The following is a 16349-nucleotide window of genomic DNA, read 5'->3' on the forward strand; positions in this document are numbered from 1 at the left end:
GTAATTTTAGCATTTATTCTTGGGTAGTCTGATACATATTTGCTTCTTCCTTGCCTTAAAAATGTAACACACTGAGGCCTTGACTATGTAATATGTCCGTGTAGCACTCGTTCCTAGGTGAATGCCTAATAAATCAGTTTGCCATTCCACATATTAAAAAAGGAACATTATAAAAGTATGTTTTGATAAGTATTTTTCTTTTTTTTCTGTACCCATTTGTCTTATAACTGCACAAACCAATGTGAAGTGCACTACATCGCACAGCACCCCATTGTATTATTTCATTAACATGAAATTTGTTGGTTGCACTTGCCTGGATATAAATGAGTTTGCCTTAGTGTAAAACTGTGAAATAATATCCAACCAAGGCCTTAGCTTACCAGTGAAAAAGTAAAACCAATATATTGAAGTATTTATGCTGATATTCTTTATTTCTCTGAAGAACGGAAGCAAGATATACTCTGCAATTGCACCCAGTTATGTTACCGAGGAAGTAATTATTTTGGTAAATAGAAAAATCATGCTTCTAATTAATCTGGTTGTTACAGTGCAACATGTATACGTAGGCCAAGCTTACAGACGAACATACGGCCTGAGATACAACTAATTGAAGAAAGCTAATAGTGGATCTGATCTGTATGTGTTAAATAGTTTTTTTTCTGTTTCACATCACGCAGAATAGCAAGCAGAGATCAGTTCAGACACCTCACTTCAGTTGTTGCTTTGTCAATATGGCAACACGTATCGCCGCACCAGGACCTGGCCACGAGGATGAGTACCGTACCACCCCTTGTCCAGTTCACAATCGGACAGCAGCTGATTACACTGGGTGGAAAGGAGGAAATTCTCCTGTTCTCTCCTTTTTTTCCACATTTCCCAGATTTATCCTAGGCCTTTTTGGCTACGGCTACATTAGCACATCGTTTGATACAAACGGAGCAGGTCAGCACATAAAAAGTTCTGGGGCTCTTCGCATCTCCATTGGACAGAATCTGAGGTTTTCCTGGACTGGATTTAGTCTGGCCCCCCCGGTGAAATGTCTCCCCTGCAGGTCATTCTGAAATTTTTTGAAGGAAAACTTTCACATCAACCTGTTTGCTTGACTGAGGCCCTCTCGGCAAGATCCCCTAGGAAGCACCCCACTGTTCTTCTGCCTGTTTCACACAAATGCTAGTACCACATCAGCATCTCCACCACCTGGCCCACAGCCCCGCACCACCACCGTGGCTATTCCCCAACAGCAGACAGTGCCTGTGCCCAGTTAATCATTGCAGAACGGATTCCCACACAAATTTAACATGCTCTTTCTTGCCAGTCGTCTCATACCTGGCAGCATCAGGTTTGCAACTTCCCGATCCTGCCCCTCGGTTCTCCTGCTGCCAGAGAAATTCCTTGCCATCTCACAGCACAGGTTTACAAGCAGTCTTGTTCCCTTGGGATCCCAGGCTGCACCTCACTGGATTTTCTGTGAGGCTGTGGGAGTAAAAGTTACTGTAGCTGAAGGTGGCAACTGAAAACAAATGCTAATAAAGAAAAGGGTGATAATAGGGACGAGGGACTTAGCTAGGGGGAATGACAGGCAGAAGGTAGAGCACACAAGATAATGGAAAGGATTATTAATTAAATTAGGAATGAGATATAGCTTTAGCACAAGGAATACGGTTAATTTTTGAACCCTGTATAATTATTTAGGCACCAAATTCGTTCTTAAATTTTAGATGCTCAAATGTCCAAATTTCCTATGCTGTCCATGAAGAGGTCTTTTGGATCTCCGCAGCCAAACCGCGTTTGCACAAGTCATTTGCTCCCCCCAGTGGTCTTTGTTCATACTCTCGATTCTTCAGAGAACTAAAAGGCATTTATTTTAGGGAAACTTCCACAGGCAGCTAAAAAGTCTTAAGACTGGATTACATGCTTATGAAGTTACTTAATTAAATAGTTTTAATTGTTTTTTCCTAAAAGCAAGTGAATACATAAATAGTTGCTGAAAGTGGATTTTGTCCACACTCTATACAGGAAGGACTACACAATCCTCGCAAAACATGCTTTAATGTAAAAGTGCCACTAAAATGAGAAATACGGACTTGCAATGTTGCATTGGCTTGAGCAATGCCTGATAAAGCAGGTATTCTGGGATACAAACACTCCCACACTGCTTTCCGCAAGGTGACTATTTAATGAAGTCAGATTAGCTCCTATGGGAAACGAAAAGTAACAACTCCGACAGCAACTCCGACAGCAACATCCATATCTGCACTGCACCGATTCACTCACGCACCTCCTGGCAATGGAGGAGGAAGGCAGTGCAAAACAACTCCCAGAAGGGAGGGTCAGTATGAGTGGCTTCATTAAGATAAGCTCTTAAAACTGCTGAGAGATTGCCCTGTATTATTACACCTCTACAGTGGCACTGATGCTGTTTCTACCCAGGAGAGCGGGAAGCTTAAGCTCACTTCTCCATTTTCGATCCAACGGATGCCGCTTTTTTTCCAGCAACCCTCTTCTGACGCCGTGAGAAGACGGCGGCGGGGGGGGAGGCAGCCCCTCAAGCACTGACCGGGGGTGACAAGGCTGCAGGCCCGGGCCTTCTCCCCTCAGAGATGGCCGCCGCCCGGGGCGCAAAGAGCCGGAAAGCCGGCGGGCACCTAGCTGCCTCACCAGAGGCAGGAGACGCGGGAGCTGGAAAGTGACGGCACCGGTGCCGGAGCCACGGGGACGCTGACGGGGAGCGGGGCAGCCCTCGGCCCCTCAGCGGCACCGCGCCCCCGCCCGCTCCCTTCCCGCCCAGCGCTACTGCGCATGCGCCCCCCGACTCTGGCCCCGCCCCCGCCGCGGGCCGGCGGAGAGAGGCGAAACGCGCAGGCGCAGCTCGCCCTCCCCAGCCGCCTTTCTGCGCACGCGCGGCGCCGCCGCCGCCGCCACCGGGAAAGGTAGGGCGGGGCCACGGGGGGGCTCGCGTCATCAGCCGCGCGCCTCGAGGGGCTTCGTCAGGCGCGCGTCCTCCCCGTTGCCCGCCCGCCCGCCCGCCGCGGACCCAGCGCGCAGGCGCGGTGGCCCCCGGTCACGTGCCGGGCGTCGCCTGTGAGGCGGGGGTTGCTGGTGTCGCCGGCGGCGCCGGGGCCGGGGCGGTGTCATGGCGGTCAACTACAGCGCCAAGGAGGAGGCGGACGGGCACCCCTCGGGGGGAGTCGGGGTGCCGGGCGGCGGGGCCGTGGGCGGCGGCAGCGGCGGCGGCGGTGGTGGCGGCGGCGGGGGGGGTGCCGTGAAGACCCGCAAGCCCGATAACACGGCGTTCAAGCAGCAGCGGCTGCCGGCCTGGCAGCCCATCCTGACGGCGGGGACGGTGCTGCCGGCCTTCTTCATCATCGGCCTCATCTTCATCCCCATCGGCATCGGCATCTTCGTCACCTCCAACAACATCCGCGAGTACGAGGTGGGCGGCGGGGACACCCACACGGGCTTCCCCCGCCGGAGGGCAGCGGCGGGCCGCGGGGGGGGTTTGCCCGGGCCGGGGCGGAGGTTTGGGAGCCCGCGGAGGCCGCCCCGGCGGGAGCCGAGCTGAACCGGGCCGGGCCGGCGTTCGCGAGTCGGCGGGCGGCTCCCCCTTGGGAAATCTGCCGCCGTCTCTTCCCGCCGGTCCCCGGTGTGACGCCGGTAGTCTTTACCGAACCATCCCTCAGCGACCCCCAGGAGACACGGAGTATCCTCCGCGTAGCTCGTAGCCCTCCTGTCAGCCTTGCCGGCGCTCCTGAGCCAGCTGCCAGGGAAGTTAACCGGCACGGCCCGGTGCAAGCTTCGTTCTCTGAAAGTAGGCGCATCACCCTTGGGATCGCTTTGTGGCAGTGAATTAGACGCCTTTAAATCTTCCAGAGCGGCTGTAGTTTCAGGGCAAAACTCTGTGGCGAAGGTATTGCCATAACTCTTGAGTGCAGTAGGGATTTAACGTTTTAGGTGCTCTGTGGGAGACCAGAGTGAACTTGGAAAGAAAGGTGGAAGAGCGTGGCTTTTTCTAATTATACTTACAAAAACTGAATCATTTACATCTGATAATCAGCCACACCGCTGCTGTGAAAAGTTGCTGAGCGTTAACTGAAAACTAAACTGTCACACGTAGGCCCATTCGTTAACAGAATCGCTTTGTGTTGTAAGGAAGCAACCCAAAGGGCTTAGGGACAGCCTTGAAAAGCAAATTGATGGCTATGGTTAGTTTCAGTGAGCTAATGTGACCAAGGCTGACTGTAGCAAAAAAAAAAATGCGTGGTGGTTTGCTGAATTGCTATATTGGAGAATATGAATTTTTGTGGATCAAGTCATTCTAGTTATCAGAGTAAGCTGTCACTTTCAGATAAGTAGTGTTCAAGACAGTGGCTTGGGTAGTGGGAGCAATGTGGCAGTGAAGCCCAATTAACTAAAGAAATCCTGAGGCAGACAGTGAATGCTGTTATATTTTCATATTTCTGTTAAGATGCAAACAATGTTATAAGAAAACCATTTTAAGGTTCACTTTCCTTTTATGTTAAGAACTAAAATTCCAGTCAAGGAGAAAAGCAGAAGTGAAAAAAAACAAAGCTGAAGTGTATTTTACAGTGTCCAAAGGTTGTACATAAGCGTATTTTTGAAAAGCAACTGCTTCTTGTGTCAAGGTTTGAGGGTATGCAGAACATCTGAAGATTGACACTAGTGCTTCAGAGAACATTGCCAAGTTGTCATGGACATATAGACTTTTAAATTGTCATGTTATAGTCATATTTAAGGTAAATACAATCACATATTTTCAACGGGACACCCAGTGGAGAGAAGTAAAAAAAAAATCTGTGCTAACTCTGATTTTTTTTTTTTTTTTGACAATGGTGTTTATAATAGCCATTTCCATAGTAAAGCAATATAAAGTCTTAGAACATAATGATTGTAAGAGAGTTTCATGAGTCCAAAAATGTAAGCAACTTCTTATGCCTATATTGCTGCTGTATGCGTATACAGAATTTTTATACGCTATTGTTCCTTAGCAGCTCAGTCATGTACTCCTGATAAGTTCCAGTAGGAGCCAAAAACCAGATGTTCCCACCTAACATGCAGTATGAAAATCCATAGGTGAGCTGGGAGCATGACTGATGCTCCCCTATGCGATCAGATTGCATATGTAAGGCAGTCATAGCCATATATATTTGGAAACCAGCTGGCAGGTGCTGGCCTTCTACCCTTTCTAATTTCAAGATACTCAGGATTGGAAAGCGTTTTGTTCGTTTGCTTGTTTTACTGTGTGGGTTCAGTCTGGTATCATCCACCTCGCGTTAAGCTCTCCTTAGTCAGATCATTAGGCTTTTGTGAGGGCAGGAGGGACAGAGTTCTTGACTTACGAGAGAGTATGATTAGCCAGTCGGGGTATGCAGGTGAGAATGGGGAAACCTGGCTTCTGTTCTCTGATCTGCACAGGTGTTTTATCAAGTGTTACAATGCAGAAGTTCTGCGAGTGAGGTTATCATTTTAATGGCAGCTGAATTTTGGAAGAAAAAAGTTTCAGTCAAAAAAGGCTTTACAGTTGCAGCAACAAAACGTAGATGTAGCATTTTACAGATCAACATTTGGGCTGTGAACACTACTGAGGGATGCACTTTAAGACACTGCTATCACCTATATGCTTAGCTGAGATATGTCCCAGCTTAGTATGCTGGCTTTTGTTAGTAACCTCCAAATGTTATTCACCAATAGCTGTAAATTTAGCTCTGGGAGACAAGACATTTAGAAGCTAGGTGCAGTGACTAAGCTCTTTTAAAAATGTAATCGGGGGAGGAAGCAGAGGTAGTTATTTACACCTACCTTCTAGACAGCAGCATACTTGTTAAGTGTGTGCGTGTGTGCATACACACACACACATATATATGTGTGCGTGTGTGCATACATGCACGCACACATATATATATATATAGCTGCCTGTAAACTTAGTGTATTGGAATTGAATAGGATGTATAATTTAAGCCCCTGAAATACATATTTATCTACAGTTCACATTATCCTTTCCTGGAACTAGATATTGCAGCCATTAGTATCTCTGTGAACTCTGCTGTTCTCATACAGGTGCAAGGACTGAGCAGCAAAGTGTAGCTTTTCCATTGATTTCCGTTATAAGCTCTCTTGAATTCAAATGTGGAAGATTTCCAACAACTTAAGTGTACTAGAATTATAGGTTTTTTGTGTTGTTTTTTCTCTAGCATTTTCTCACTGTTTCAAAGGGTATAAACAGCCATTTATCTTGGGTCTATCATGAAAATAGTTCATTTGGGTGAAAAATGAGAATCAGCTGTGTAAATGTGAGAGAGTTCTGTATTTCCTGGTTTTTTATTTTCTTTTTTTTTTTTAGAATGGATAAGAAGCATTGACAGAGCGTATTAATATGTGATAAAAATTGAGGAATATCTGGAACATTAATTGTGTAGGAAAGAGGGCTTTGTGCTACGGCTGCTGCTGTGAAATGCACAGTCGTAGTTAAAAAGCCGGATAGACTTTAAGGCTTGACTAGGAATGAAGAAGGGAAAGCAAGTACATGACTGTTGCATGCATCTTCAGTGTTGTGTGCAGTTCCAGTAACCCCATCTCAAAAATGATAACAAAACTTAAAACCTACAGAGAGGGATAGCAAAGAGGACCAGAGTTACGGGATGCCTTTTATACAAGAAGTGGCCAAGTAGTGTGTATGTTATAAATATGTGACAGCATATGAACTCTACAAAATCATAAATTGTTTGGAGAATATGTAGATGCAATAGTTACGTTATTTCTGTACTGCGAACACGTAAATCAACTGGGAAAGACATCAACAGCCTGAAAAGCCATTGGTGCCGGATAACTTGGATATACCCAATGTCCTTAGATCAGGGGTTATTGGGAAGGGCTCACCCTGTGTGCGTTTGTCATACTCAGCTGCTGGCCCATCCATGTGGACAGAACGCTGGGTCAGGTGGGCTCCTGCCACGGACCCCAAAGTCAGTCCTTCAGTTCTCAAAGTCCTGGTTTCGTTATTTTGTCGAGAGATGAAGACAGATCCCTCTATCCCTTTAAATAAGCTCTCTCTTGAATGTAACCCATAAATGTGGATGCAGAAAAAAACCACTTGCGTTGGCAGTTACTGTACAGGAAAGCTCTTGGATAGCATTGACGCTGATAGCAGTGGTCAAAAGCATGATTCTGTTTCAACATACGTCAGTTTCATGCTCCACTGAATTTAGTCAATTATATTTTTAAAATTGAAGTCTTTAGATCTTTTGCAGCCTTGGAGTATTTGAGTTTGTTCTTGATATAAAACTTCTCTACACACTGGAGAACTGGCTCAGAATATGGAGGTTTATGTTCTTTCTGAAGGAAGTGCTTGCTTAAGCTTACTTTAGCAGGAAGAAAACCTCACTGAGTCAGCCTTGAACAAATGAGGTGCATTGTTTGTTGAGAGCAGTGGTGGTCTGTCTGTCTGCTGTAGCTAAACAGAACTGTTCAGGACTGCTGCAGCAGTGCTATTTCTAGATCAGCATAAACTCAATATCTTGTTCAGCAAAGGAAGCAAAGATTATGTGATCCTCTTTCTCTGCAAGCTAATAGCTTCTGAAGCTGACTTGTCTCAGCTAGGCTCGTTAAGGTGTAGGTCTCATCTGTCAGAAATCTGGCAGCAGAGCAGGTACTAATAAAAGTGCTGAGAGAAGGGTTGCTGCTTAATAGATATCGAAGAAGTCGCAGGAAGAGAGACCTTGAAGAAGATCCAGAGGAAAAGAGGCTTCAGTTGTTCCCTGAATCCTTGAAACTGCATGTTTGTTTTAGCTAACCTTAATACAGGTATTGGGACAGATCATAAATCACTCTTAATGCTTGATAATGCATTTCACTACAAGCATAAATCAGGGCAAACCATTTGCAGCAGCCTTTCATAAAACTATACAGGTGTTGTAGTTTAAATGATACTGCTGTTAAACGTTTTGTTGCCATAACTTGGTGTATGTTGCACCAATTTGAGTCTAAATTCTAAATAGGAAGTTCACAGTAAGTGTTGAAATACATAGTTTATAGGCAGATGGAAGCTTTCTCCTCCTACACTTGGAGCTAGCCTGCTGAGCCCAAGTTAATTATTTCCTGCCATTCACATGCTGGAGCTACACATGTGAGCGAGCTAATGTGGTCAAGCGACTTCAGTTGGCTTGGGCCGTAGGGTGAGCTCATGGCTGCTAAGGATATGCTATGCATACTGTCCACGTAGCCTGTATGTACAGATTTCAAATACTGGCTTTTTTTGAGCTACACTATTCAAGACAGATAATATTGTATAAGCCAGATTAACACTGATGATCTTTCCTGTCCATCTACTGGTATTTTACCATTCCTGTTAAAACAGTACTAGTGTCTTCATCTTCCCTATTTTAGGACATTTCTTGGGCATTAAGTGATTTTAATTTCTTTAGAAAAATTTTTATTTTTTTAATCTTATGACTAATTAGATGGCTAAAATGGTCAGCAAAGCAAGTTTTCAGATGCAAACCTTTTTTATTAAGTATCTAGACTTTTAAGAATTTGACCTCTCTGGAAAGCATGTAAAAGCTCAGATCTGCTTGTCATATGGTGTGTGTGTGTTTTTGGAAACATCATGTTGTCAGGAGTATCTGCTGCTTGTGTTTTGGTGTGGTTTTTTGTTTTGTTTGTTTGTTTGTTCTGTTTTTTGTTTTGTTTTGTTTTCCCCCAGCAGTAATGGCCCACCTCAGTGTTAAAATTTGTTTGAGGCTGAAATCGAGCATATAGACAGAATCACAAAATCATTTAGGTTGGAAGTGACCTCTTGAGATCATCCTGAATGGGCTTTTGGAGTTGAGGTGTAAGATTGCAAAATAAATGCCACATCAACTCTTTGGCTTATTAATCAATTTTCTTTACTCTTCCATTGTAAATTAATGACTTTTTTTTTCTGTTATAGATTGACTATACAGGAACGGAGCCTTCTAGTCCCTGCAACAAATGTTTAAATGTATCCTGGGACAGCACACCACCTTGTACTTGCACCATCAATTTCACACTGGAACATTCATTTGAGGTATGCTATCCTGTATGCAAAGTGAAATTAGAACAGTTTATCTGGTTTATTTAATAATTGATAGGAAAGCTGTGTCACTTAAGTCATAACTTTTTTTTTTTCTATTTTAAAGGATTATTTCTAGTTTTCCTATGAACATGGATCTGATTTTTGTGTGCCTTTTCAGTAGCAGGGATGAAATGGGTTTTAATGCCTCTGTTTATCTGGAAATGTACAACATTAAATGGAATGCTTGTGTTTTACACATTTAGATTTACTGTATGTGTCCTATAGCTGGTGAGTAGGTCAGCTATTCCTGCCTGACTTGGAAAAACTCAGTTCAGCAAGAGTTGGAAATGCCAGATAAGTGGTTTCTGACAAATTGGAGGCAAATAATGAGGCTTATGTGCTTAACATCGGACGAGATAGGCATTGGTATTAGTGCTGGTGAGTATCATTCATATAGCTTATGGTATGTTTACAGTGTTGGACTTCAGGATGCCAGCTTATATTAGGATAGTACTCTTACATATCAGTGTGAAGAAAGAATTGAGGCTCCTACTTTATGGATGTTGCTGTAAAGTAAATACAGAGTTTAAGAGGTTAAAATTTTAGTTTTGTGTGAATTAAAACCCTGCTTGCCCCATCTTGCTTCTTGTAGAGCAATGTATTCATGTATTACGGACTTTCCAACTTCTATCAAAACCATCGTCGTTATGTGAAATCTCGAGATGACAGCCAACTAAATGGAGATAACAGTTCGCTACTTGTAGGTATTCATGCTTGGATATTAATAAGCAACTAACTTCTGATGCTGCATAAATTGCCACATAGCAGAGTATTTATTTTAATAATAACGAGGTACTAGAATTTCTGCATAACAGAAGACAACCATAAGGAATTCATATTTTGTTTACAGAAAATAACTGTGTAAAATACTGTAAAATTTCATGTCAGTCATTTCATTAAGCAGACAGCAATGCACCACTTCAGTCACTTCTCAAATTTGAATAGTTTTAAACTGCCATGTTATCTTCAGTCAGTAGTATCTATCTGTATCCATTCTGTCTGAAGTTTTCATTTTCAGTATAAAATAATACTTGGTTACCTAGCACCTGGTTTGGATATTGCAGCTAAATGCATCCATTTTTGTAGACTCTTGTTCAATATTGAACATCAGCGATATTGGAAAATATCAGTACTGTGTATTCTGTTCAAGGCACTCTGTAATGTTTAGGGCCAAACCTCTCCTTTTCCTAATTTTTATGAGGAGTGGAAATACAGTTAAGTTCTTGCCTCAGCAAGAATGATTCTCCCTTTTCACCTGTAAACTTTAAAAAAGGGGCAAGTTTCAGGAGGCTACATCTGATGACTGACACAGGGTTCTGGGGGGGTGCTTTTTCTTGCTTGCATTTTTGATGTGCTGTTGGAGTCCTTGCAACCTCTTGCCTTTTATGTTATGCTTGGTTTCATATTATAGTCTTATTTTCTATAACACTGATGCATACTTAAAAAAAACAACCCTTCAATAAAAGAATACTTGAGTACTTCATGTTGGAAAACTGTTTCTATTAAAAGATAAAAGAAAAAAAGTTCTAATACCTTCCAAGAAAAGCCTTATTTTTAGTATGACCATGATGGGATTCTGACTTTATTCATGTTTTATTTAGATTTTATTCCTGCTTGTAAAAGAAAAATCAATCATGCTAACTGGTATCGAATGCTGAAGTAGTTGTAAATAACCTGACTTGTGAAAAGATTATTTTGTGGTACATTTAGGATGAGCATGTTACTGAGGTACTGTAGTAAAAAGCAGGTTTTTTACACAGACTCATCTGCGTTTTTTCTTTCTAACTATCAGAATCCAAGTAAGGAATGTGAGCCTTACCGCACAAATGAGGACAAGCCCATTGCTCCTTGTGGAGCTATTGCCAACAGTATGTTTAATGGTATGGTAACACTTCTAAGCTATCACTTAGGTGTTTTTGTGATCTCGTGTATGTTTTGTGTTGAGTTGCAAATTTTTCTGAGTAAAGATGTCATGGGCATTTTGTTTTGAATTAACACTTTTTCATTGTTCAGAATAAAATAAATATCTTGTACTGCTGTTGCTTTTTTCAAAATTGCTATGAGAATTAATTTAAGCTGATAGTGTACAAAGGATGGAAATACCTGTTGTGAGAAGCTGTTACTGGTGTGGAGTAGAAACATAGATAGCATGTATGGATAATACGCTGCTATCTGATATACATTGATTCTTACAGAACAGCTTCTGATTGTGGCAGGCAGGTAATAAATGCCTTGTCGAGTTTTTTTGTTTTGTTTCTCCTGAAGGTAATTGTTTCACTGCCTATCAGGATCATCTGTCTAATGAAAGTTTCTTCAGCTGGTTTTCTAATTTGACTTTCTCTTTAGATACATTGGAATTATACCGCATTGATAATGACACAAGGACTCCTATTACTTTGATTAAAAAAGGCATTGCGTGGTGGACAGATAAAAATGTAAAGTTCAGGAATCCTACAGGGGATGGAAACAACTTAACTGCACTTTTCCAAGGTAAAAAAAAGAAACAAACCACTTCAAACACATTCTGATTCCAGTGAGTTTTACCTCACTGACAACATTTTACTGAACATGCTAATTAAAAATATTGTGGTTCTCTGAAGAAATCCAAGCTAAGGACTACTCTGCTATCTAGAAAGGTTGTCTTTAAATAATGAAAGCTGCAAATTTCATGTGAAAGTGTTTGGTTTTTACCTTTACTGTAATAATTAATTTTTTTTTTTCCCCGCCTTGAATACTGAGAAAAGCCTAATATGTGCACTGCTGTCGTGGTTTAACCCCAGCTGGCAACTAAGCATCACACAGCCGCTCACCACTAACCGTGCCTCCTCCCAGTGGGATGCGGGGGAGAATCAGAAGAGTAAATGTGAGAAAACTTGTGGGTTGAGATAAAGACAGTTTAACAATTTAAAAAAAAAAAAAAGTAAGGGGAAAAAAAAAAAAAAAAACCCAACCAACAAAGCGAGAGGAAAATAAAACTCCCAAAAACAAGTGATGCAAAACAAAACAATTGCTCACCACCAAGTCCCTGAGCAATGGCAGCCCCTGCCTACCTTTACCTGCCCAGTTTTATTGCTGAACATGATGTTGTATGGTCTGGAATATCCCTTTGTTCAGTTGGGGTCAGCTGTCCCGGCTGTGTCCCGTCCCAGGCTCTTAACCCACCCGCAGCCTACTTGCTGGCAGGGCAGCCTGAGGAGCAGAAAAGGGCTTGAAGCTGTGTAAGCACTGCTCAGCCGTAAATAAAACATGGGTGTGTTAGCAACACTGTTTTTATCACAAACTCAAAACATAGCAGGATACAAGCTACTCTGAAGAAATTTAACTCTATCCCAGCCAACACCAGCACAAGTGCTATAATGCTTGGATTTAACTTGAAAAGAAATCCTGCAGTTGTTTAATCAAACTCTTCATACAGAGTTTTCATTTAAATGTTTCTACTGCTAGATTGTGCAAAGTTTTCTGAAAATCGGATTCTTTTTTGTGATTAGAAGTGACTGATGTCTCTCACTTATTAGGTTAAATACAGTTTGGTAAATCAAAATTTTCTTTGGCTACTAGTGTCTGAAAAGAATCTTCCTCAGGGCTCTAAGGGGTGTGTGTGTGTTTATGCAAGGTATATAATAATTTCAGGTTAAACCTGATGTGGGTTTCTTGCTTGGTCACAGCCAAATTACATGTTACCAATGTGATGCTACCCTTGGAAAAGCAGATACCTTATCCTAATACAGTGTAGAGTTGTATTTCCAATAAAACTGGCAAAAGCATTAGTATGGCATCATCTAAAATATTGTACGTAACTTTATTTGCTCATGGTCCAGGAAGTGGTAGTCAAACTCGAGCAAGTGAGCAGAGGAGCTACCATCATAATGGAGAACTAGCTCACTAAGTAATGTTTTGAGACAAGACTTCCTATTTATATAAATATGTAGGGGAGGCAAATTTGTTTAAACAAATGGACAGTGCTGTCATGCGAATAAATGGATATGTGCTACTATTTAAATGCTGTAAAATAAAATGTTCTTCAACAGCCCAGTGTCTTGCAATAGTAGTGAGCCAACCTGTCTGTTCATACTGTTTAGAAGTTAATATGTTTTTTTGTAGAGTTAGAATGAATTCTGATGACCCAGTGTGTTACTTAGTCCTGTATTTGAAATACCTATTGTTGTTATTTTTGTTTAATCCTAGGCACAACAAAACCTGTAAACTGGCCCAAGCCAGTGTATATGCTGGACTCAGAGCCTGACAACAATGGCTTTATCAATGAAGACTTCATTGTGTGGATGCGTACTGCTGCTCTGCCAACGTTTCGCAAGCTGTATCGTCTCATTGAAAGGAAGGATAACTTACAGCCTACCTTACAGGCTGGAAAATATTCCTTGGATATTGCATACAGTATCCTTTGAAAAAACCTTTGAAAGCGGCTAAGGGCCTTAGCTGGATTGCATGGGCATGTATTTGTGCAAGTTCAAATTGAACTAGCCTTTTTTCTTACCGTCACTAAAAAAAGATGGTATTGAGCTGTGGTTGAAAACTAGTAGTGAGAATCTTTTACTTCTGTGCAAGTTTTTATAGAATTATTACCTTCATAGTGAGAGGGAAACCAGATTGCTTGGGTGCTGTAAAGGAATTGAGAGAAGCATAGGAAAAGGGGAAAAAACAGAGGTAGTTGGTAGCCTAGAAATTGAGAACTTTAGCTTCAGGGTGTAATGACAATACGTAATCAAGGGCAGACTGACTTTGGAGGTCAGAAAAATGCCAGAGCTATGGATCAGGTGGGGGTCTGTCATTCTATTTTGGACAAACTAAAGACTAGGTAGAAGTGCAGGAGACAAGAGGAGGAGGGTTGTCATAGTTACTGAGTTCTTAAAATTCAAAAGCACTTAATGATAATTTTTAAATAGCTACTGCAGTATTTTCTTTTGCTGCAAAACTGTGGGGAGTGCATATAAAACTGAATGAACATAAAATTTTCTACTAAAATATATTCAAGAATTAAAATTTAGATTTCCCTCACTTTATTGAAGGTGCTTTCAAAAACCCACAAAATCTTGCGTTTACTCTTCCCTTAAAAAGGGGTTAACATCTCCTAACATGGCATTTTTCTTGGAGTGGCTGACAGTGCCCAGATTAGTCTTAGCCTAAAAGTTTCATATTTGCACTTCCAGTATTCAAAGGCAGCAGTTTGTATTTGGAACCCGAGTGAAATGACCCAAGATTTTAATGTGCCTGACCACATAAAGCTAGATTTGGAAACGTGCTGCTTGTTTTCCTAAATGTTTTTCAGATTATCCTGTACACAGTTTTGATGGACGAAAAAGAATGATTCTAAGCACCATCTCGTGGATGGGAGGCAAAAATCCCTTTCTGGGAATTGCTTATATCACTGTTGGGTCCATATGCTTCTTCTTAGGAGTTGTATTGCTGATCATCCATCACAAATATGGAAATCGAAACACTAGTGCAGACATTCCCAATTAATCTTGCATTCTGAAAACAAATGTACTGCATGTGCATCAAGGCCAGTCCAGAATGGACGCAGTTTTTGAAAGATAAATCTCTGCTTCCGTCACTTCCGAGACTGGGTACATAATTTTTATCTAAAGCTCCCCTTTCCCATACTGTGGATTAACTCTTGAAAATGACGGGTATACAATTAGCTATATTGATTGTATCTCTGCCTATGTCAGAAACAATTTTTCTGATACTTGCCTCTAACTGGGCAGGCCCCATGATGCATATAGCTCCTCTTCCCTTGATGCATCTGCTGCTTGTTCATGTGCTGTGTAATGTCGGTATGATTCAGTACATATAGATTGTGTGGAGAAAGACTGTTATAAGATACTGTAAATTGTTAACTTTCTGGAATTCAGGTGTCAGTGCTGTTGAAAGGAAAAGTCAAGTCTTAAATACTTGTTTTTTCAATTTACTGTCTTGTGTGCATGGGCTCTTACTCTTCTTGGTGAGATTTTAATATATTTATATAAGTTGTTAAATATTTTTCCTGTGTCCTACCCACCTCTGTTATGTTAAATCCTTTAAGTGCTGTGTAAATTTCAGCACTCTGGATTCTTTGTATATTTACAATATATGTGCCTGGCCAGTAAACTAGCATCCTATGAAAATACTAGAAAACCTGTTGGTTAATTATCTGTGTGAGTCCCTTTTAAAGATTGTTTTAAATTGGGAAATGTTTGTTGCAGGTAGAATCTGCTTTTTTCTAATTTTCTTTGCTTTAAATCATATCCAGTACTGGTTTACCTTGCTGGGTTTGCTTTTTGTGAGCAGCTCCAAGCATTAGTCAAGAAGAACCTAAAATGTTTTTTCTGTTCACAAATTTGGGTGAATTCCTTTTACTGAAGGAGTTTCCTATTTTTCTTGAGGCATGTGTATTCTGAGCAGGCTTTGTTGTAAAGGAATTGTCATATACTTTTTCCTTATTTGGAGTGAACACCACATTAATTTTTTGCGGTGTTAAGATAGTAAACTATAGAAATTCAAAATTTGAGATGGCAGTGACCTCTTTTTACTGAAATGCAGGTTGAGCTTGCTGTGAAACCTAATTTAAATATTGCAGTTAGAAGCAATGTGCGGGTTAGTGTCTTAAATCAAATTACAGAAGGGTTCACTTTTAGGTTAATTAAAAGTTAACTGTAACCTGTAAAATATTACTTTTTGGTTACTTTTTTTTTTAGATGATGCACAGAAATTGTAATGTATATGGTGGAGATCACTTTATATGCAACTAGCTTGATAAAGTATTGAGTATATTAAAAAAGACCTAATAAATTCTGCAAACCGTTTAATAAGAGATTTTATTTTGTTCTTGAATGTACATTTATTTTCGTCTGAATGAAAAGATGTATTCTTATTAAGTGTGAATGCAGTTTAAGTGAGTTGTATTCTGGGATTGCGTATTTGTTACAAGTTGTTTATTCATGGTCCAGTAGCTTAATCTGTAGGCAGCTCTAAACAACACTACTGATTTATCACATAAACACATGACCGTTTTTACTGAATTAGTTGTGTAATCTTTTTAAACTAGCAGTTCAAGTCTGTATAAACTATGGAATGAGGCAACATTTCCAGTGTGCTAGCTTTCTGTAACTCCATATAATAATTTGTTAGCATAGTATAGCGTGGCAGCCCAGGGCTTTTAAATATCAAAAGATTTTAAGATTTTATTTACAGTGTTGTATCTGTGTTGCTGGAATTATAGAATAAGGGTATGTACCTTTGTATG

At 41.1% G+C, this 16349-nt stretch overlaps 1 protein-coding gene and 1 long non-coding RNA gene across 2 annotated transcripts; one reads left to right on the top strand and one right to left on the bottom strand.

Annotated features, from left to right (window-relative positions):
* Nucleotides 1–476: 476 nt before the first annotated feature.
* On the bottom strand, nt 477–2776 carry LOC121232523. Its single transcript, XR_005931116.1, has 3 exons — nt 2454–2776; nt 1327–1473; nt 477–1057 (listed from the first exon to the last, which is right to left on the bottom strand). It is a non-coding gene; the product is annotated as an uncharacterized LOC121232523 (long non-coding RNA).
* Nucleotides 2777–3016: 240 nt separating this feature from the next.
* On the top strand, nt 3017–15912 carry TMEM30A (transmembrane protein 30A). Its single transcript, XM_030006073.2, has 7 exons — nt 3017–3433; nt 8945–9061; nt 9702–9809; nt 10902–10989; nt 11456–11599; nt 13295–13501; nt 14394–15912. The coding sequence occupies exons 1-7, from the start codon at nt 3134–3136 to the stop codon at nt 14585–14587; spliced, it is 1158 nt and encodes a 385-aa protein (XP_029861933.1). The 5' UTR covers nt 3017–3133; the 3' UTR covers nt 14588–15912.
* The last annotated feature ends 437 nt before the right edge of the window (nt 15913–16349 follow it).

The sequence above is a fragment of the Aquila chrysaetos genome, chromosome 2 (genome assembly GCF_900496995.4).
Source record: "Aquila chrysaetos chrysaetos chromosome 2, bAquChr1.4, whole genome shotgun sequence".
Lineage (NCBI taxonomy): Eukaryota > Metazoa > Chordata > Aves > Accipitriformes > Accipitridae > Aquila > Aquila chrysaetos.